The following is a 23,631-nucleotide window of genomic DNA, read 5'->3' as shown; positions in this document are numbered from 1 at the left end:
ATAATACAGGAACTTGACATACCTTTTTTTTAATTAATTTCCTTATTAAGCAGTTAAAAAGCAGGAGTGCACATTATTCTTATTAATGTATAATATATATAGAGATATAATATGTGTGAGGGTGATCATTTAATTACTACCATAAAATAAAAGTCTTTGCAAAACATTGCACCTTTTTATCATATCATATTATAATTAATTTATTAATTTATTCTTTCCCGGCCTAAGAAGGGAAGGGTCGAGGAAGTTGCAAAAAGATCATAAAGTATAGAGTTCACACACACACTATATTGAAAAAAATGGTTCATATTTATTGTAATTTGCCACTGGAAATTGAATTATTCGAAAAATATAGCTAATTCAAATAGTCTATATATATATTTATGTATATTATATATATATATCATCGATTAAAAATTAACTGCTTACATAACAAAATAAAGCGGCTCATGAGTTAGCGAGATTTGCTCTTCGATTGGATAATGATTGTTCATGGTTGGGGGAAATTCCATCTCCAATCCTCTCTGTTATTGTTATGGATTCTATTCAATAATAATAATAGTGTTTTTCTCAAAAAAAAAAAAAAAAAAAAAAAAACATGATCTAATAAATATCGAACCAGCATGTGGCGTGTTAGATATATACTCTTACCGCATCGCCTATACATTTTTTTTTTATATGTATACATATTTCATTCATAGTTTTCGAAAATATCATATATATATATATAAAATTAATCATTCTTTTATATTTCAATTCAGAAGCAAACTATATACAATATTATATATATGTGCCATAAAGAAATTTCATTATATATATAATAACGTAATACTTTTTCTTAGCATGCATGCATAAATTATATATTATATTATTACCCGCTTTGCTCTATTAATTAATTTCGACAACACAAGTAAATTAATAATATATTAGCACAAGCTATAGTTTTAAGTTGTAAATAGATATATAAATTTGATTATAAGTGATGATTCAGTGAGTGTACGTATGTAAAATAAGGAGACGTTTTGTATAATTTTGGTAATATAATTTTAAGTTTGGGTAAATAATATTTTGGATCCTGTGTTTTGCAAAAGTTATTAATTAGATCATCTGTTTTGTTAAATGGATCATGTATTTTCTAAAATTGTACAAATATGACCCTGAATTGATTTTTTGTCAAAATAAAATTTAATTATAATTCGATCTAAAAGTGTTATGACAAAATTGTTTACCTTTTCTGTATGTGTTCGTATTAGAAATTATTTTCAAGTTGATTATATTAAAAAAAAGTTGTCAAAAATTAAGCTTGAGTCTTATCTCTATTATTTTGAAAAATACACTATCTATTTTTATATTTAACAAAACACAAAGTTCGGTTAATTCCAATCAAACTATATATACACCAAAACAAGAGGATTGTACGAAGTACGCGTTAAATAAGTATAGCCAGGTCACCACCACACGCTTTTAATCACCATTGACGACATTATTCTAAATAAAAGAAAATCTAACACAACAACAACAACAACAACATACGGATGATCTCCATTGGTGGTACTTAATTAGAACTAGCTAGCTAGCTTAGCTTGAGTCTCAGCGGATCATTCTGGATCGATATTCGATGACAATATTGTTAGGTGAATCATCGGTGGGTAATTTAGACCTCGAGTCTCAGCATAGTAGTAGTGTTGCGTTGCTACCAATTAGGACTGATCATAATAATACTCCGGCTACGAGAAAGGCTGGGTCCCTCTGGCGGCGCTGCTTTCACGCCATCGTTCAAGTGAGGAAATTGCTACTCTTGGTAAACCAAAACAGAGCTCGTAATAATGGAAACCAACTACTGCTCCATCATCCCTTAGCAGATGTTCCTTACGTCGCTATCTCCATTGCTATTAATAATGGTGTTATTGACGTAAGTACCTGTACTTTCTTCTCTACTCTAGTCTCTCTAACTATCATTATTTTTTTCTAAAGTTATATCTACTTTTTCTTTATTAATATTACACACTAAAAAGCTAATTTAAACTCTAGCTCACTTCTGTCGTACCCAGCTACAGATGCAACAACATGTTTGTCCCCGGCCGCCTGACCTATTCATTCTATATAAGACCACACCACCAACGTGTAATTTTATTTATTTATTTTTTAATTAATAAAGTACATGAAAATCATTATACTCCTAAAAAACTAATAACCCTTATATATATACTATTATAGGTCAGGATGATAACATCAACAATATTAATACTTATGTGGATAGATTGAGCAATTTGTATGTGTTATACCGTTGTTGAAAATTTCTCCTACTGTTTATTTTCTATTTCTTCAGTTAAAAATGAGTATTTTTACTTTGATCACAAAATTTTAAACCCTTTTATTAAAAAAATAATTTTAAAAATTATAATCCTCTATTAATTCTGAAAAAATTATTAAAACGAATAAAAATATTAAATTAAAGTATTAAGTTTACTTAAAAAAACTTAAATTATTTGTAAAAATAATATTTTAAAATTTTATTTTATTTATAAACACGTATCTTAAAAAATTAAATCAAAATTGTTGAAAATTCAATAAATTTTTGAAAAAAAAAATTAAACTTATTTATATTTATAAACTCATTATCTTAAAAAATAATTAAAAATTCAAAAAAATTAATATAAAATTATTTTAAAAAAAAGTTAGAAATTAAACTAATTTTTTTTATTATTTACTTAAACAAATTTAGATTTTTGGAAAGAAAAATAGACTCACATTTGTTCCCTTAAAATTTAGTTTTTACAAATATTGAATTTTTAATATAATTTTACATCTAAATGGATTTTTTAATAAAAAATAAATAGTTTTTTAAATTGCTTATATAAATGTAAAATTTCAAAAAAAAATTTAACAAGATGTATATTTTAATCGGTAGATAGAATTAATATTATTAAAAGTACTTTACCATATAGGGTACATAACTGAAATATATATTGCAGGATTTAGAAAGGGTTTGGTTGAAACTAATAATTAATTAATTACTTAATTAAGTGGTTTTTTTTTTTTGTTGAAGAAAGGACTAGGCTAGCTGGTGGAGTTTACCCCCTTTCTAATGTGGGACAAATTAAGTATCTGATCATCATATTTCTGTTTTTGTTGGAATAAATAATTCCAGCGCCTAACACAACAATTTTAGACATTTATACGTACTACTGTACTACTATATACTAAATTCAAACAAACTGCATATGTAATATATAATATTAACAAACATATATACGTAGGTGCATGTACGTACAGAAATTAAAAGTAATAAAAATATTTAAGTTTTTATTTTAGATAAATTAAATAAACACACAAGTTTTTTTTTCTTTTTTTTTTTTTTGAATAATTAGCTTTTTTAGTCACTTGTCTTTATGACATTTATCTTTTATGATCTTAGCTTAATTTATAAGTGTAGTTAAAAATACCCCCTAAAATATATCAGTTGGAATAGTATAATCCTTCTATCTAATTCTGTTAAAATTGACTAAAGTTGACTGTTAAATTAATAATGTGGCATTATACATAGATAGTAGTTGAAAAATTATATACCATTAGGAAAATAAATTACAAGTCATAAAAATTACAATCACAGGAAAAAAAAATGAAAAATAACATCCCAAAAAATAAAATATCATTACCTTAATTTTCCAAAAATCCCATGTTCTTTCTAGTGATATCCATCTCTTCAAATACTGTAGAATCCTAATTTTACACATTTTTCTAATTTGAACTGCTAAAAAACTATTTGAATTATTTTAATAAAATTATTTTTATTAAATTTTTTTTAAAAGGTTATGAAATCATTTTTTAATCATCTTTCATTGTCAGTTATATTATGCCACCTCATAGTCAATTTTCCCTCTAAAAAGAGATGAAATTACTACTCTATCCTTTGTTATAATACCACATCATCAATACAAACAGTATTTTTAAACAAAATAAACAGAAGGACTAAATGTATGCATATAAAATTATACAAGGACTATTTGTAACAAGCTGAATAGGTTAAGGGGCATAATAGTATAGTGTCATAAGTACAGGGGGTAAAAAAGATAATTATTCTTTTTTTTTTGATAGAATATGATATAACGGCTGTGGTATCTAGTGATACCGCACTATAGTTATAAGTGATCAACATTTAATCGAGTTGTGAGCAATCCAGGTCAGCCATTCAATCGTAGCTCACCGATTTAATTTGTCTCACCAAAATAAAATATATAGTCGATATTAAAGAGTAGTTTTGTTCCTCTAATATAAAAATTTATTCTGTTTCAAAAAAAAAATATATAAAAATTTATTTGTTATGGTATCGCTTCAAATAATTAATTGAGGTAATGTATTTTTCTTATATATATGGGGTGTGTACTGACTTAATTATAATTTAGAAATGGGGTGTGCTGACTCAAATTTTATAAACAAAATCAATATTACTTGTGTAAAATTCTACAACTTCACAAGTAAATATATATGCAATATTCATTTTTGAAAACAAATTTTTATAAAGACACTACCTTATTTTTTTATTACATATTGAATATATATAATATTGATAAAATAGAAAATGAATATTGCATATTTATAATTAATCCTAATTATGTATATTTTAAAGGTTATTAAAAATATTTTTATTTATAAAATAGAATATATTTCCAAATATATGTTAGTATATTATTGATAAAGCATTACAAGTCAGTACTCCTAGACTCATACCTCTTTCGAAGCAGTTTTAGCACACACAAAAATGATATAGCTAGCTCTCAGCATCAATTGACCTTTTGACTTATTCAATTTATTGATTAATCATCAGGAAACAGATGAAGCAGAACTACTACTCCCTGCATCACCCAATGGTGATGAACATGCTCACAATCATCGAGAGGTAGTTGCGGAAACCAACAACACTAGCAGTAATATTGGTACTGCTACTACTGCTGATGAAATTATAAACCAACAAAAAGACAGAATCGCAGAGATTACGAGAACCAAGGATTTGATTTCCTTAAACCAAATTGGAGGTCTCAAAGGAGTCGCAGAGGCTCTCAATACTGATTTAGAGGCTGGAATCCCTGGCCACCAAGAAGATCTAAATAGACGAACAAGTACTAATTTAGATATCCCCAACAATACAGGACACGCAAGTACTGAAGCTATAACTTCTCCAAGCTTCTTCAGAATCATCCTAAATCACTGCAACAATATCCCCATCATGATTCTCTTCATTGCTGCAGGGTTGTCGTTTGGATTGGGAATGAAGTTAGATGGCCCCGAGACAGGTTGGTACGAAGGGTGTTTTATAATGGTTTCCATTATAATACTCGTCTTTGCCCCTGCATTTCGTGACCTCTGGGAAATTAAACGCTCACGTAGGAATCGACCAATGCCTATCTTGAAGCAGAATTCGGTGTTTGTTTACAGAGGAAACATCAAACAACAAGTGTATGTCTCTCAACTCGTCCAAGGAGATGTCTTGTTGTTGGAGACCGGGTGTGTTGTTCCTGCAGATGGTTTATTTATTAGAGGTGAGTTTCTAGTGGTGCATGACGGATCGGAGTCCACTGTTGATGAAGATGATCCCTTTTTGTTTCATGGTTTCATGGTGACTCATGGAAGTGGACGTATGCTGGTTACAGCTGTGGGCGCAGACACCGAATTTAGCAAGCTTATGAGTTTTGAAGCCTCTAGTGCTCAAACCCCGGACAGAATAGCTCGGTGGCCTGCTCAGCTTGATTGGTTGTGTAAAGTTACACACATTATAGGGCTTTCATTTTCTGTGATCATTCTGGTGGTTATTTTAGTTCGTGTTATGTTGGACAAACATTTTGATTCTGACACTGATCTTCCTCAGTTCAAGGGGAAGCCAACTAAAAGCTACGAAATCATGGATGTTATAGAGATGGTTTTCATGAGACAAAGAGGAAATATATGTTCAAATATAGTAGCTTTACTTGTAGCAATGGTGGGAGTTGTGGAAGGAATACCCTTTATTATTACTTATGTATCCATTTTAAGGATAAAGAAGATGTTGCCTAAAGAAGCCTATTCAGATTTAGGACTGTTGAGTTCTGTGACAGTGGGATCTGGTACAGTCATTTGCACTGATAAAGCTCCATTGAACCCAATTGATGTTCCTATGTGTTTCATTGGTGCTGAAGAGGTCATCAACACTACAAGCTCCAATCTTGCTAAGGTATCAACACCTATTCTTGAAACTCTAGGGAAAGGTATCAGTGCGCCCTTTGTGTTACCATCGAGTCTTCGGAAGGAAGAGGATCCACTTCGTACATGGGCTTGCTTAAATTTGAAGATAAAGTTTGACACTCTGGGGCAAAGTTGGAAAATTATGAAGATCAAGAGATTGAGCTCAGATGAGGAAGGAAGTGCAGTTTTGATAAAGGGGAACAACAGTACTGAGAAAGAGAATATATCTTTGCATTTCAAAGGACCTGCATCAACAATATTGGGAAAGTGCTCCAGCTACTATGACAGGAATGGACATATCAAGGAATTGGATGTCATCAAGAGAGAAATTTTCAACAAACATATTGAAGAGATGCAATTGAGAGATCTAAATACCATTGCATATGCTTGCAAGCGGAAATATGATCCAATTGTACTGGAAAAGGAGGATCATGACTTAACCTTAATAGCAATGGTTAGTATGAAGAAGTACACCTGTTGCGCCAAGCTGAAAAAAACACTGAAAGAGTTTAAAGATGCTCAGGTGACGTTCATATTGGTCTCAGAAGATGATACGTCAGAGCTTAGAAAGATAGCTATTGCTTGTGAAATTCTTTCCCCGGGTGGAATGGTAATTACAGGTGAAGATTTTCAAAGGTACAACGAGCAAGAGAAGATCGATAATGCAGATAAGATTTGTGTAATGGGTAACTCTCTTCCATGTCACAGAGTACTTCTAATGAAATACTTGGAAGGGAAAAGAGAAGTTGTTGTAGCGCTCGGAAGTAGAACAAACGATATTCTCTTGCAAAGACAAGCAAATATTGGTGTTACAATGGGGCGATGGAGCTGCCAAATGGTTAGAGAGAGTTCTCACCTAGAAGTTTTTGATGGAAGGTTGAAATCCTTGCTTAAAGTTACTAAGTGCGGGAGATGTACTTATCACAACGTTCAGAAGTATATTCAACTGGAATTCGTCACCAACATTGCTGGAACATTGATAGCATCCATTACCACAATGTGGTTGGGATCAAACTCAATCACTGGCATTCAACTGTTGTGGACTAATTTCGTCACAACTTTTGTCATTGGTCCTGTTCTACTGATGGAACAACCTAATATTGAGTTGATGCGGAGGGGTCCAATCAGACCAAACAAGTTTGTCATTTCAAAACACATGTGGAGAAATATGATCATTCAGACTATGTATCAGACTACTATCTTGATCACTTTTCAAGTCAAAGGGCACCATCTACTGAAATTCTTCAAGGTTCATCATAAGTGGCAGCATCATGTGAGTAAGCCCATGATTTTCAACAGTTTTGTTTTCTGCCAAATTTTTAATATGGTGAATTCAAGAGAGCTAGAGAAGGTAAATGTGATGATGGGGATTCATCAAAATCTATGGTTTCCCTTGGCTGTGGTTTTGGTACTAGGATTACAAGTCACTTTCATTGAGGTGGCCCATGCCGCCAATAAGGATGAGAGTTTGAGTTTGGCTCAGTGGGGGGTCTGTTTCATCATAGGACTTGTTTCATGTCCAGTTGATGCAGCTGCAAAGAGCACATGGAACCTCACCAAGAAGCTATTTTCCAGGTTTCGTGCTATACCATGACACACTATTCACTAATGTTTGGAACTCACTAGCCGAGTCATGTAGCTGCACTGCATGAGATTGGTCAGGACCGTGCATAAACTACTACTACTACTAGACATAGAATAATGACCAATTCTGTGGAGTCACGTGACTAGGATTATGAGTTTTATTATTTTTCATTCTAGAATGTCCACTTATGAGTAGGCTTGAAAATTCTACATAAGCTCCATCGTAATTAGAACATCTTTTGCTATTGTTATAATTATTTGGCCATTAAATTGCTATGTATATATATTCACACTATCACGACCTAAGATTTTTTTGTTTTTATATTGCTAAGTAAGAGACTTTCTTCAAAATTATGCTAACGCTATTTGTGTTGTGTAATATTAGATTAGCGTCTAGAATAACCAGTTCAGTTAATTGTTTTTTGATACCAAAAAATGCAAAAATAGAATGAGAAAGTAAATAATTCAATTAAAACTACTGCCAACATCATATATCATTCTAGAAGAGTAAAATTATGTAAAACTTACCTGAGACTGAGGTGAGGTGATGATGCTACGAAGTGAAAGGTTGAGATGGGCATTGGTTCTGGGAAGAAGAACATAGTAATGGGAGGCTGGAGCAGAGTCTCTGAAGTGAAGGTTGACTTCTCTAGTCAACTGCAGATAATTAATAATATATACCAGCACCATGGTTCACAAGGCACTACTACTGTTTCTATAAGACTTTTCCACACCTAGCTAACCAAACGCAATTGATTATTTGTCTTTTTCTTTTGTTACACTATCCTTAATCCTTTACCTAACTTATATCTTACAACCTTACCCAAAAGAAATATATCTTATAAAATTGACACAAATATATAACTCTTATTGATTTTTTTCTTCATATAATTCATATATATTATTAGTATTTCTTATTCTACTCATACCCGACCCAAAACCTGCTATACCCAACAATCCACATATAATGATTATTGAGGACTGTTTTCCCAAGCACGACTCCAAGAAACGGTACTGGACCGTTTGGGGAATCTGGTACACCAATTGGGTAATTTTAAGAACTCAATTTTTGTGTTTTCTCGATATTTAAAGTATTTTCACGCTATTTACTAATAGAAAAACTTCTAGTTTTGATTTTAAATCTTCAAGAGTGATTTAGCGAGTCACTTATCAGATTTTTGTGATTGTGACTTAGGACCACTAATCGTCCAGCAAAAGTTTCCACTCAGGTTGGCCAACACACTTGATTGGAGAATTGCCAATCCCCAGCACCACTAAGGATATTGCCCGTCGTGACAGGCTTCACCAGAAAAGAGATTGACATTTTTTCTCAACCTTTTTGCATCTTTTGTTCTCTATTCTTGTGAATACTTCATTTAAATATTCAAGGACCTAAAACAAGAGAATCAAGCGTAAAATAGTCCTAAAACTAAAAGTGAAGATTGAAAACTACCCTAAAAAACGACTCGAAACTTAAACTAAAATTAGTCTAACAGGAATTAAGGTAAGATTAGTATAATAGATGCACATATGTACATGCTCAGTATGTATTTTTTAGTAGCCATCAAATTAGCATATCCGAGTATTGGCAAGGTGTACTTAAAATTGCATTACCGACATATATATGCTAGGCTTTCAGAAAGTACAAACTAATAATGCTACCAAGTATGCCTAGAGTATTGAGTGTGTGTGGTATTATAGCTAGTTGTACATTAAAAATAGTCTAATCATAAATTATGAGAGTATGTATGTACATTTTTAGAGCTATTTTGTATGTTTAATACTAATAAATTGAATTTAAAGTAGCTTAGTGTTATTAAATAATAAGTCTTTGTACTTGACAGACCTAGGATTTTATTCTATGAGAGTAAAAAATATTTATATTTACTTTTAAGTAAAAACTATAATTATTTTGTGGATTTTTTTTCATTTATTATTTTGTTGTATAATTATTTAATTAAAAGGAAAATATTTAATTTTTTTAAATGTAATTTTTTTAGCGGGGCTACATGCGTTTGTCCCTATGCTTGTACTGCAATTAACCTGATATCCTAATTTTTACCACCTGACGTGGCACTAATACATGTCCTAATTCAGCTAGCACTAAGCATAATGTGGGACATGATTCAAAGGAGGATGAAGATTTAGACATTGAGTCTCTACAAACAAGAAGTGGTTGTAGAACTGGGTTGCTCGTCCCAACAGTGAAGAAGGTTGCGTGGTGGCGCGTGCTTTACGCGATCGTTCGTGTGAAAAAAATGTTTGTGTTACTAAAGCGAAACAAAGCTGAGCATGATCAAAATCAAAGTTACGGAAACCAACAGCCACTTCTCACTCATCATCATCCCCTAGCTCCTCCTTACGTCTCTCTCCCCTGCATTAATACTCATGATGATGATGATGATGTTATAATTCAAGTATGTACTTTCTTCTTGATGAAAAGTGCTACACATTTCTACACTTTTCTTATCTAGAAAATTCTAGTATTAACTACACAAAACTAAGAAAATTAGAGAAAACTAGAATTACCTAGAAACTATATTTGTAAGCTAAGAAACTTAGAAAATTCTAGAATATCTTAGAAAGTTAAATTGTAAATCAAAATAAGAAAAATCTAGAAAGTTGTAGTATCATCCTTAGCTCCCTATAAATACCAAGCTTGGGTTGAGGAGCTAGTGTAACAAAACAACCAACACCAAAAAACCAAAGTTCCAAACTATCAATAAAACTTTACTACTTTCTCAAACAACCCTCTCTTCTAAGCCAAACTCATTTCTTATACTAAATCAACAACTACTTATCAACATCACTACTTCACTACATTACCACAACAAACCATTAACCACATATCCACCTATTCCAAATCTAAACCAATACAAATTTATTATCAAACCATCAGTGGTATCAGAGCTCCGTTCGATCATATATCACTGGGCGTAATCTTTTCCACTCATCAACATGAGTTCGGAGTACAATCGCTCTTCACTACCTCTTCCAATTTTCCATGGAGAAAATTATGACTTTTGGTCCATCAAAATGAGGACCTATTTTCGATCACAAAATCTATGGAAAATTGTTGAAGAAGGAATCACTATTCCGGAAGATATTACATCTCTTTCGGAAGATCAAAAGAAGGCACTCGAGGATAATCAACAAAAGGATTCTCATGCATTATACTGCTTGCAACAAGCTATGGCGGACAATCTTTTTCCACGAATTATGAGCGCAGCAACGGCAAAAGAAGCATGGGACACGCTGCAGGAGGAGTTCCAAGGAACCGTCAAGGTACGCACAGTTAGACTACAAAAGCTTAGAAGGGATTTTGAGAATCTTAGAATGAAAGATAATGAGACTGCAAAAGATTACTATTCTAGAATTAAAGAAATAGTAAATCAAATGGGAGCCTATGGAGAAATAATTTCTGACAAGAATATAGTACAAAAGATACTAATTTCTTGTACAGAAAAATATGATTCAATAGTTTCTGTGATAGAGGAAACTAAAGATTTAGAAACTCTATCACCAACTGAACTAATGGGCTCTCTTGAAGCATATGAAAGTAGACGAGAAAGGCATAAGGAAAGTGAAGCTGAAAATGCCTTTCAGTCTAAAATCAATCCGCGGTCTCAAAAACCAAAAGCTGATGGGAAAAAGACACAAGAAAAACAAAAAGAAAATAACGACAAGTATCCTCCATGTGGCATTTGTAAAAGAAATAGTCACTTGGAGAAAGACTGCTGGTTTAAAGGAAAACCACAGTGCCAAAATTGTAAAAAATTTGGCCACACTGAAAAAACTTGTCGTTTAAAGAAATCCCATCAAGCTAATTTTTCTGAAGAGAAAAATGATGAAAATAATCTCTTCTATGTCTGCCAAGCTGCAATAGAAGAAGAAAAAGATACTTGGTATCTTGACAGTGGTTGCAGTAACCACATGACGAAAAATGAAGGCATCTTTTGTAGTCTTGATAGATCCAAGACTAAAGTCAAAATCGGTAATGGTGACTTCATGGAAGCAGTCGGCAAAGGCACCATTGCCATAGACACTAAAAAAGGCAAGAGATACATCAATGATGTACTCTTAGTACCCAACATTGATCAAAACCTACTTAGCGTAGGTCAAATGATTGAAAAAGGGTACTCTTTGCATTTTGAAGGAGATTCTTGCACAATATATGATAAGCAAGATAAATCCTTTCAAATTGCAAAGGTAAAAATGAAAGAAAATAGATGCTTTCCCATACAATGGAGATATGCAAGCAATGTGGCAATGCAAGCGCAAACAGATGAGTCATGGCTATGGCATAGAAGGTTTGGTCACTTCAACTTCCATGGGCTTAAGATCCTCAAGCAGAAGAATATGATGCGAGACCTCCCAGCAATTAAGGAGATCAACACAGTCTGTGAAGGATGCATGCTCGGGAAACAACATCGACAACCTTTTCCATCTGGCAAAGCTTGGAGAGCCAAAAAGCCACTGGAGCTAGTCCATACTGACGTCTGCGGGGCAATGCGCACTCCATCAAATGACCAAAACAGGTACTTCATTCTCTTCATTGATGACTTTACTAGAATGACATGGGTTTATTTTATGCAACAAAAGTCGCAAGTCTTCGATATTTTCAAAAAGTTCAAATCCCGTGTCGAAAGACAAAGCGGTCACTACATCAAGACAATTAGAAGTGATAGAGGCAAAGAATACACTTCTAATGAATTCAACAAGTTCTGTGAAGATGAAGGGATGGAGCACCAACTCACTGTTGGATACGCACCAGAACAGAATGGTGTATCTGAAAGGAAAAACAGGACTGTTATGGAGGCAGCAAGAGCCATGCTGCTAGAGAAAGGTCTCCCAAAACGATTTTGGGCAGAGGCAGTAAGCACTGCAGTCTACTTGCTCAACCGATGTCCAACCAAAGCCGTGCAGAATAAGATGCCGATTGAAGCTTGGAGCGGACGTAAGCCATCAGCAAAGCATCTCAAAGTCTTCGGCTGCATATGCTACAGTCACATTCCAAAAGAGAAAAGAGGCAAGCTTGATGAGAAGGCAGAGAAAGGAATCTTCTTAGGCTATAGTACTCAATCAAAAGGTTATCGAGTCTATAGCTTAGAAACAAATAAGCTAATAATCAGTCGAGACGTAAAATTTGACGAAGATGCTGCATACAACTGGGAGACACAAGAAGTTGAAAGAAAGACAGTCAATATTCCTCTACCGCCAAGACAAGAAACTGATCAAAATGAAGTTCTTACTCAACCAAGAACACAAGAACCTGCACAAGTCATAGAATCTCCGCCAGACTCACCAGTAAGGCGAACAAGACCACTATCAGAAATCTACGAGACATGCAACTTAGTACTTATGGAGCCAGAAAGCTTTGAAGCAGCTCATAAACAAGAAGTATGGAGAAAAGCTATGAATGAAGAGATAAAGATGATTATGAAGAATGAGACTTGGGAGCTTGTAGATCGTCCACAAGACAAAGATACTATAGGAGTCAAGTGGGTCTACAAGACAAAGCTCAACGCAGATGGCTCTATCCAAAAGCACAAAGCAAGATTAGTTGCGAAAGGATACTCACAACAATACGGAGTCGACTACAACGAAACATTTGCTCCAGTTGCACGCCTCGACACTATTAGGGCTTTAATAGCTCTAAATTTCGCACGTAAGAAATGGAAGATTTTTCAACTCGATGTGAAGTCAGCATTCCTAAATGGTTATCTTGAAGAAGAAATTTATGTGGAGCAACCTCAAGGGTTCGTGATACAAGGACAGGAAGATAAAGTCCTCAAATTGAAAAAGGCTTTATATGGCCTAAAGCAAGCTCCACGAGCCTGGTATAGCAGAATTGACAACTACTTTACCGAGCAAGGATTCAGGAGGAGCAAGAGTGAGCCAACTCTTTACATCAAAACTCAAGGTACGAATGATACACTAATTGTCTCTTTATACGTTGATGATCTCATCTACACAGGCAATAATGAGAAGATGATAAAGAAGTTTAAAGAAGACATGATGAAAAATTTTGAGATGACCGACCTGGGATTAATGCACTACTTTCTCGGGATCGAAATAACTCAAAAAGAAGATGGGATCTTCATCTCACAAAAGAAGTATACAGAGACACTATTGAAGAAATTCAAAATGGAGGGATGCAAGACTGTATCAACTCCATTAGACAATAACAAAGCTCTCAAGAAGGAAGATGGCTCACCGAAAGCTGATGAATCAAAATTTCGAAGTCTAATTGGCAGCCTTCTATATCTAACTGCTACAAGACCAGACATAATGTACGCAGTTAGTCTCCTATCAAGATTCATGCATGATCCAAGTCAAGTTCACTACGGAGCAGCCAAGCGAATCCTCAGATACTTGCAAGGAACAAAATTCTATGGAATATGGTACGGAGTTACAAGTGACTCAAAACTTGTTGGCTACACAGATAGTGACTGGGCAGGATCCATGGACGACATGAAGAGCACGTCAGGATATGCCTTCACACTTGGATCAGGAATATTTTCATGGGCATCAAAGAAGCAAGCAACTGTTGCACAATCATCAGCTGAAGCAGAGTACATTGCAGCAGCAATGACTACAAGCCAAGCTATATGGCTCAAAAGAATACTTGAAGACATGGGAGAATTACAAGAAGAAGCTACAAAGATATATTGCGATAGCAAATCCGCTATAGCAATGGCGAAAAATCCAGTATTTCATAGTAGAACTAAACATATAAGCATCAAGTACCATTTCATCAGGGAAGCAGAAGCAAACAAAGAAATCGAGCTCAAGCACTGCAAGACTGAAGAGCAGGTAGCCGACATATTCACAAAGGCACTACCAAGAGGAAAGTTCGAGCTATTGCGAGACATGATCGGAGTTACCGAAATGTGTACCAAGGAGGAGTGATGAAAAGTGCTACACATTTCTACACTTTTCTTATCTAGAAAATTCTAGTATTAACTACACAAAACTAAGAAAATTAGAGAAAACTAGAATTACCTAGAAACTATATTTGTAAGCTAAGAAACTTAGAAAATTCTAGAATATCTTAGAAAGTTAAATTGTAAATCAAAATAAGAAAAATCTAGAAAGTTGTAGTATCATCCTTAGCTCCCTATAAATACCAAGCTTGGGTTGAGGAGCTAGTGTAACAAAACAACCAACACCAAAAAACCAAAGTTCCAAACTATCAATAAAACTTTACTACTTTCTCAAACAACCCTCTCTTCTAAGCCAAACTCATTTCTTATACTAAATCAACAACTACTTATCAACATCACTACTTCACTACATTACCACAACAAACCATTAACCACATATCCACCTATTCCAAATCTAAACCAATACAAATTTATTATCAAACCATCACTTCTCTATTTAATTAATTACTACTATTGCATGCATGTTCCTCTCATTACTTGATATCTACTGTTAATATAAGTAAAAACGAATACATGCCGTACCTCTTATTCTTATAGTCAATTTATAGATTAACGATCAATTGATCGAGGTATATGGGGGTCAGGGATCCTGGCTACCTTCAAATTTTTTTATATACATTCTCTTTCAATGAATTTATTTATTCATATATAATTATCTTCAAAACTACTGTTTTTATAACCAGTGTACTCCAGTTTTTCATCTTCTTCTTCATTTTGGCCACTCCAGTCCTGATCCGTTTCGTTCCTGATAATGTTCTACCTGCATATATATCCTGTAAATTGTCACGTCGCAATTTACTTAACAATTAATAATCAGGTACCTACAAAAATTTCAGAATTATAACTTAAGTATTATTATCGCTAAAAATTAAACTTAGGTATTTATTTACAACCAGTGACGAAGTCAGAAATTTAATTGAGTGAGGGCTTGAATAAATATTAAGTCAAAACTAATAAAAATAATGATAAATGTATCTTTCAAATTTTTATCTTCAACAAAATAAAATAATACTGTTGACAAAAATAAAATAAAATATTGTCAATAGTATTATTTTATTTTTTAATAAAGTATTATTTTTTTTATTATTTGTATTGGACTACTTTTAAAATGGGCTTAATTAGAATAAGAGTAGGCTCATGAATCATGATTAAGATATTGAGTGAGGGCTTTTGTGAATTGGACTTTAATAAATTGAGCAAAGTGAATTAATATATGTATATATCTACATATAAAAAATTTGATGTATATATTTGAGTGAGGGCTTTAGCCCACACATGGGCTAAAGTCCCTCCGTCCCTGTTTACAACTAGGAGTTAAACTTACGTATTTATGCCACAAATTACTCTAATATTAAACGGTCATGTACGTACCGAGTTCTAAAAAATATAACTTAAGTATTATTATTGCTAAAAATTAAATTTAGATATTTATTTACAGATAGAAGTTAAATTTAAGTATTTATGCTGTAAATTATTTTTTTTATTTATTTAAGTTTTATACATGACAATTAAAGATATAACTAAAATAAAATAATAATATTTACAAATAAAATTAAACAAACATGTCTATATTTAATATATTTCATATTTTTTAGGCTAATATAAACAAATACAAATATTTACATTTTGTGGAATAGAGTATATCGGGAAATTTTTGAAAATATTTTTGTTTTTTTTTTCTTGTTTTGTTTGTTTGTTTGTTTTTTCTCTTTTTATGAAAGGAGAAAAATTCCCATTAAAGCCAGCAAGCCAAATTACAAACAGAGCTCGTCAACAAGGAGCTCAATCATTTTACAAACTATTCATAACTGTCAATATGCCATTATATAATAATCTCTAGAGATTAACTTTCTCTTACTAAAACTCCCAAATTATTAATTGTACATATATTTTTTTTTATTGTAATAAGAAATATTTGTATATATAATATATATAATATATTTTTTCAAAATGTGTGTACGGGTATAAACTAAAAGGTAAATAAAAGCATGAGCTTCACAACAAGTAAGGCAAGATATTGTTATTTGTGAGGTATATATATTATATATTTTAATTTAATAAATAATATAAAAGATTATTATTAATTATTGGGTTGTTATTGTTTTAAACTCTGTATTTTGTAAAAGTTATTAATTAGATCTTCAGTTTTTTTAAATGATAAAATAAATTTTATATTTTTTAAAATAGTACAAATAAGACCTTAAGTTCAATTTTTAATAATTTTTTTTTTAAAATATAACTAGTTTTGTCATAACATATTTCCATCAAGTTATTAAGTTTTATTTTACAAAAAAATAAAAAAAATCAATTTAGTGTTCTATTTAATATTATTTTTAAAAAATACAGAATCCATTTTGTTATCTAAAAAAATAAAAGATTAAATTAGTAATTTTTACAAAACAAAGAGTCTAAAATAGTATTAACACAATTATTTACTAGACACCACCATTTAATTATATTGTGTTGAGCTATTTAGGGTGCCTAATATGTTTTTCTTAAAGGTAAATACTATTGGATCCCGTTTTGTTAAATGACAAAATAGACCTTGTATTTTTTAAAAATAATACAAATAGGATCCTGAGCTCAATTTTTAAATTTTTTTTAATATAACAAACTTGAAGACAATTCTTAACACAAATACATGTAGAAAATATAATCAATTGTGTCATAACACATTTAGATCAAGTTATTATTAAATTTTATTTTGAACAAAAAATCAGTTTAGAAGCCTATTTGTACCATTTTTGAAAATACATGATTTATTTTGTTATTTAATAAAATAGAGAATCCAATTAATAATTTTTACAAAACGTAAGGTCCAAAATAATATATATATATTTTTTTAATGCTACATGGGATTCACCCACATAAGGTCAGGGCACATGACCCCACTTATGTTTTACTAATTAAATTGTAATTTTGTATAGAATTTTTTTTTTTTTTTTTTGTATAGAAAATTTTAATAATTTTGATTTTGCCCTCATATATATATATATATTTTTTTTTTTTATTGTTTCTATAAATTTTTTTATTGTTATTCTCACATATTCTTTTTATATTTATCCTCATAAAAGTATATTATTCATTTATATTCTCATATATAATTTTTTTTATCACTGTAAAATTTATAAATTTTTATCAAACAAAATTAATATTTTTCATTTATATTCTATTTCAAAGAAGAACACTATTTCGTTGCCTCCCCAAGATAAGCAGTTGGTTCCACCATTGCCCCTATTAGAGGGAGACGGGATACTTTTTCATTCTCAAATGTCGAACGGACAAAGATGGAAATGACACTCCTCACTCTCACCCTTATGGGGTTCATGTAATTTTTTTATTTTTTTGACGAAAGAAAAAAATTCATTAATCAAGAACAACCAATACAAACAATGGCTACAACCAACAAGCCACTTACCGCTACAACAACACTTCTACTGAGTCAAGCGCAAAAATAAGCCTTTCTCAGCCAATTTCTGGTTTAAGCCAAGTAAGCTACAATCTATATTTATTATGCTCTTAATTTTCTTTATAACATTCCCAAGCAAAAATTATTATGTACACACTTTGAGAATTCGTGTAATTTTTATTTACATGAAATTTTATTAGAAATAGTAAAATAAAAAATTATGAAAATAAATTAAAGTAAGTATTTTGAAATTAACACAAATTAGTGTAAAAAGGAAATTTTTTAAAAAAAGTATTTTTTTTTCTTTTTAATATTGAAGAACATTTATAATTTTAAATTTTGTAAGGTACAAATAAAAGTTAGAGACTAGAAGAAGGAGGTACTCCCAGCCATTTAGGCGGAAAAGAATAATTAAGATTAAACAGATTCCTACTCCTTCGTAAAGATTAATGAGACGAGAATTGACATCTTACCATATTAAATACCAATGAGTTTACTACTACTACTTTTGCTTATAGTGCTTCCTCCTACCCAACTCAACTCAACTCAACTCATCCATTTTTCCGAAGCACCACTACATTGGAAAAGGTGATTCCTCAATAGTTACCTTTTTATTGTGACTATGATAGTTACATTTTTTTTTGTGACCTCTAATAGCAGGTTACTAATAAGTAAAAATTCTTTTCTTAAAATTAAATTAATCATAATTAATAATTTTTCTAAAACAATTATTATAATTTAAATATTTAATAAGACCTTTTTTACAATAAATATTTATAAATAATTTTATTTTTAAATTTAAGTATCCCATTATAATATTTTTAACATTTAAACCATTTAACTTTAATATTTACAATAAAATTCTATTTTTTTACAAAATTTAGGCTTCTACCCTTTCTAAAATAAATTTTTGAATACTTAATTAATTTTTAAAAATTACATCTAATTATTATTTTGCAACAACCTCTTGATCCATCTTCTTCCTTTATAAAAAAAAATTAAAAATTAAGGTTTCAGTTTGTCCCAACCTAACATTTTGTGAATTTTTCACTTCGATACAATCTCCTACATCTATGCCACAAACCCATTTCTATATTCAACCGGTTACAGTTAGATTTTTCCTTAGTTTTTAATAATTTGCTTGCTATTTTTCTATTGTTATGCTTATTTGTGAAAAAAAAAAAAACAACAATTTCAATTAATTGGTAATCTACTTTGATAATTTTTTTACAATCTTTAGATTGATGAAGATGATTTCAACGAGGAGCAAAAATAGTTAACCATCATCAATTTTTATAGTTGTTATTATATTTTTTTTACTTAATTTTTCATTTTTTAAAAGAAAAAAAAACTAAATAAGTTGAACTAATCTTGGACTACACATTAATTTGACACTTAAAAGTGTTAAAAGATAAGATTGAGCCTAAAATTACCTCTAATTAGAGGTCATTCATACTATTTTTTATTAATTGAGATTGTGTGTATAATAATTTTAAATTATAAGAAGTTTTGTTGCAATTATTTCAATTATTTAAGTTAAAAAAATAATTGCTAAACATCTTTAATTATTAACAAATTGTATAAAATTAATTAATAATTATTAGTAATTTAATTTTAAATATAATTAATTTTAATTAAGTTTTTAAAAGAAAATAAAGTAACGAAGTTATAAGTTATTTATTATTCTTTTTTTTTTTTTAAATTAATCATAAACACAACAATAATCTAATAGTTAAAAATATATGTAATGATAATAGTTAGATATTACCATTAAAACCTTTAACGTATTATATATAGGAAAGAATTAAGTATATAAAAATTAGAATATAATTAAGTTTGGTCACTAATTAACCTTTAGAATATAGATACATATGCAACTAACTATTTTGGATAATACTAAATTTTTTCATATGTATACATAAATCAATCAACGTTTTGACCTTTATTTTATTAATTTTGGAAGGGATCAAACGGCATAGAAGTGTTAGAAGTTTCAACTGCATTACCTAATGATCACTATCATCAAATCCATGTGGATATTCATGAGGAGGCGGAGACAAGTATTGGTACTACTAGTACTACCACGGCTGCCACTACTGATGATGATGCAAAAAGCCAACAATTTGCCAACATCGTTGAGATAGTGAATACGAAGGACTTGGATTCCTTGAACCGATTCGGAGGTGTCAAAGGAATCGCTGTTGCTCTCAATACTAATTTAGAAGCTGGAATCTCTGGCGATGAAAATGATCTAAGTTGGCGAAAGGGGCAGAGTAATTCAGATCATGCTAGCACAGGCCAGAGTACAGAGCACGTAATTGAAGCTCAGCCTTCTTTTGACTTCTTAAGAATACTCCTAAAATACTGCAATGATGCTGCAATTGGGTTTCTTATCATAGCCGCATTGTTGTCTATTGGATTTGGAATTAAGAAAGATGGCACCGAGACTGGTTGGTACGAGGGCTTTTTCATACTGATTGGTGTAGTCATACTCGTAGTTGGGCCTACATTGCATGAGCTTTGGCTACTTGCACGTTCTCGGAGGGAGCCATTATTGCATTTGGAGCAGAATTTGGTCTTTGTTTCAAGAGGGAACACCAAACAGAAAATTCCCATTTCCCAGCTAGTCCAAGGTGATGTCCTTTGGTTGGAAACCGAGAATCTAGTCCCTGCTGATGGCTTATTCATTGGGGGTGAGTCTCTAGTGGTGCATGACGGTTTAAATTCGACCATTAATGAACAATGTCCGTTTCTATTTCATGGTTCTACCGTGACTCATGGAAGTGGACGTATGCTAGTGACGACTGTGGGAGGAGAAACCAAATTTAGCAAGCTCGTGAGTTCAGGTGCTGCAACCTCTCAAACCCCGGACAGGATCACGCGGTTTCCTGCTCAACTTGAGAGGTTGAGTAAGGTGACGCACATGGCTGGCCTAGTAATCTCTATCGTGATTTTGGTAGTCCCTTTTGTGCGTTTTATGATTGATCAAAATTTTGATTCTGACTCTGATTATCCAAAGCTCAAGGCTGGGAATACAGACACGACCAAGACCAAGGAAATCATAGATTTAATAGAGAGACTTGTCATGAAGCCAAGAGGAAATATGGGTACAAATTTAGTAACATTGCTGACTATAGTAATGGTGGGACTTATGGAAGGAATGTCGTTAGTCATAACGTTGACTTCCATTTTATGGAGAAAGAAGTTGCTGTCTAAAATAGCTTCAGATCCAGGACTGTTGGGTTCTGTGATAATGGGATCAGCTACAGTAGTTATTTGTGATCCGCTCAACCCAGCTGATGTTTCTGTGTGCTTTGTTGGTACTGATAAAGTCGTTAATCTTGCTGAATTGCCAACACTCGTTCGTGAAGCTCTTGGTAATGGTATCAGCGCACCACTTGTGAAGCACTGGAGTGATAGTAAGGAAAATGAGGACCCCCTTCTAAGTTGGGCTAAGTCAAATTTGGGGGTGAAGCTTGATACTTTGTGGCAAAGATTTACAGTAGTAAAGATCAAGGGGTTAAGCTCAAATGAGGAAGGAAGTGGAGTTTTGATGAAGAAGAATAAGAACACTAGGATAGAGAATATGTCTTTGCACTTTAAAGGCCCTGCATCAACAATACTAGGAATGTGCTCGAGTTACTATGACAAGAATGGAAATGAAAAAAGATTGAATGGTAGGGAAAGAGAATTTTTTGAGAGGTTTATTGAGGAGATGAAGTCCCAAGATCTAAAAACGGTTGCTTTTGCTTGCAAGCAGATTGATGCATCAGTTGAGGATGAAAATGCGTTGATGGGCGAAAATGGTTTAGTGTTAATAGCAATGGTTGGTGTCAAGGAGTACACTTGTTGCGCCAAAACAAAAAAGACACTGAAAGATTTTAATGATGCAAAAGTGAAGTTCATATTGGCCTCAAAAGATGACAAGTTAGAGCTTGAAAGGATGGCTACTGCTTGCGAAATTCTTCCTCCGGATGGGCTGGTGATTAGTGGTGAAGATTTTCGAGGCTACAACGAGCAAGAGAAGAAGGAGAAAGCGGATAAAATCTATGTAATGGGCAATTCTCTTCCATCTGACATAATACTTCTAATGGAAATCTTGAAGAGTAATGGAGATGTTGTTATCAGTCTTGGAAGTAGAATAGAAGACATTCCCATGCAAAGACAAGCTAATCTTGGTGTTGCAATGGGGAGAAGGAGCAGCCAAATGATTAGAGAGTGTTCTAACATAGAAGTTTTCGATGGGAGTTTAAGTTCCTTGCTGACTGTTACAAAGTGCGGAAGATGTACTTATCACAACATTCAAAAGTACATTCAACTAGATCTTGTAACCAACATTGCAGGAACATTGATAGCATCCATCACCGCAATGTGGTTGGGATCAAACTCTATTACCGGCTTTCAACTGATCTGGACTAATTTGGTCACAACTCTAGTAATTGGGCCAGCTCTACTGATGGAACTTCCCAATAATGAGCTGATGCAGAAGCCTCCAATCAGACCAAATGAGCCTCTCATTTCAAAAGCCATGTGTAGAAATATAATCATCCAGGCATTATATCAGACTACCATCTTGGTCACATTTCAATTCAAAGGGCATTATATACTGTATTTCTTGAGGATTCGTAAGCGGAATCAGCAGCATGTAAGTAAGTCCATGATTTTCAACAGTTTCGTTCTCTGCCAAATTTTCAATCAAGTGAATTCAAGAGATCTAGAGAGAATAAACGTGTTGAAGGGAATTCATCGAAATCCTTGGTTTTCATTGGCTATGGTGTTCGTAGTGGGACTACAGGCGAGTTTCATTGAGGTGGCCCATAAACTAGCTGGGGATGAGAGATTGAATTTGGCTCAATGGGGTGTCTGTCTGTTTATAGGAATTGTTTCGTGCCCAGTTGATGCAGCTGCAAAATACACATGGAATCTCACCAAGAAGGTACTTCGTATGTTTCATGACTCTGCTTCTTCAGACTCTGTTTCTAACCTAGAGTCTCCATTGATGAGTACTGAAAATTCTACCACAGAATCATAACAACCATCCTAATTATTTTTAGTGTACTCTTTTGCTATTTTACTTTTTATGCAGAATGTTAGTGAATATGTTTAACTGTATTGGGTTAGTTATAAGTTAGTTAATTGCTGACATCACATCAGCTACTCTGTCTCTTGTAACAACTTTCAGTTGTAACCATATATCTGTATTTTATTCTAAGTATATAAATAATACTCAGTGAATCTTAGCAGATCAGAAATTCAGAAGCTAACTCACTTTTCACCACATCTCATCTTTCCAACTCAGAATAAGTATTTTCTTCTTCTACTGAAGATACTTTCATACCAAATTTATGCTAACGACATTCGTGTTATATTATAACTTGGTACCAAAATCTACTTGTTTGTTCAAATAAATATAAATGTAAATCGGTTGTGTATTATGAAGAGTAAAAGGATGTAAAGTCTTACCTGAGCTAA

The 23,631-nt window shown here is 32.3% G+C and overlaps 2 protein-coding genes across 2 annotated transcripts; both read left to right on the top strand.

Moving 5' to 3' along the window:
• The first annotated feature begins 1,618 nt into the window (after window positions 1-1,618).
• On the top strand, window positions 1,619-8,134 carry LOC115704741 (calcium-transporting ATPase 12, plasma membrane-type). The gene is made up of 2 exons (XM_030631948.2): window positions 1,619-1,912; window positions 4,829-8,134. Exons 1-2 carry the CDS (start codon window positions 1,619-1,621, stop codon window positions 7,811-7,813), a joined length of 3,279 nt encoding a protein of 1,092 aa, XP_030487808.2. The 3' UTR covers window positions 7,814-8,134.
• Window positions 8,135-9,812: 1,678 nt separating this feature from the next.
• On the top strand, window positions 9,813-23,411 carry LOC115704564 (calcium-transporting ATPase 12, plasma membrane-type). The gene is made up of 3 exons (XM_030631766.2): window positions 9,813-9,816; window positions 9,901-10,220; window positions 20,123-23,411. Exons 1-3 carry the CDS (start codon window positions 9,813-9,815, stop codon window positions 23,189-23,191), a joined length of 3,393 nt encoding a protein of 1,130 aa, XP_030487626.2. The 3' UTR covers window positions 23,192-23,411.
• The last annotated feature ends 220 nt before the right edge of the window (window positions 23,412-23,631 follow it).

The sequence above is a fragment of the Cannabis sativa genome, chromosome 1 (assembly GCF_029168945.1).
Source record: "Cannabis sativa cultivar Pink pepper isolate KNU-18-1 chromosome 1, ASM2916894v1, whole genome shotgun sequence".
NCBI lineage: Eukaryota > Viridiplantae > Streptophyta > Magnoliopsida > Rosales > Cannabaceae > Cannabis > Cannabis sativa.
The sequence above is the reverse complement of the archived record's forward strand: the minus strand, read 5'-3'. Positions and strand labels throughout refer to the sequence as shown.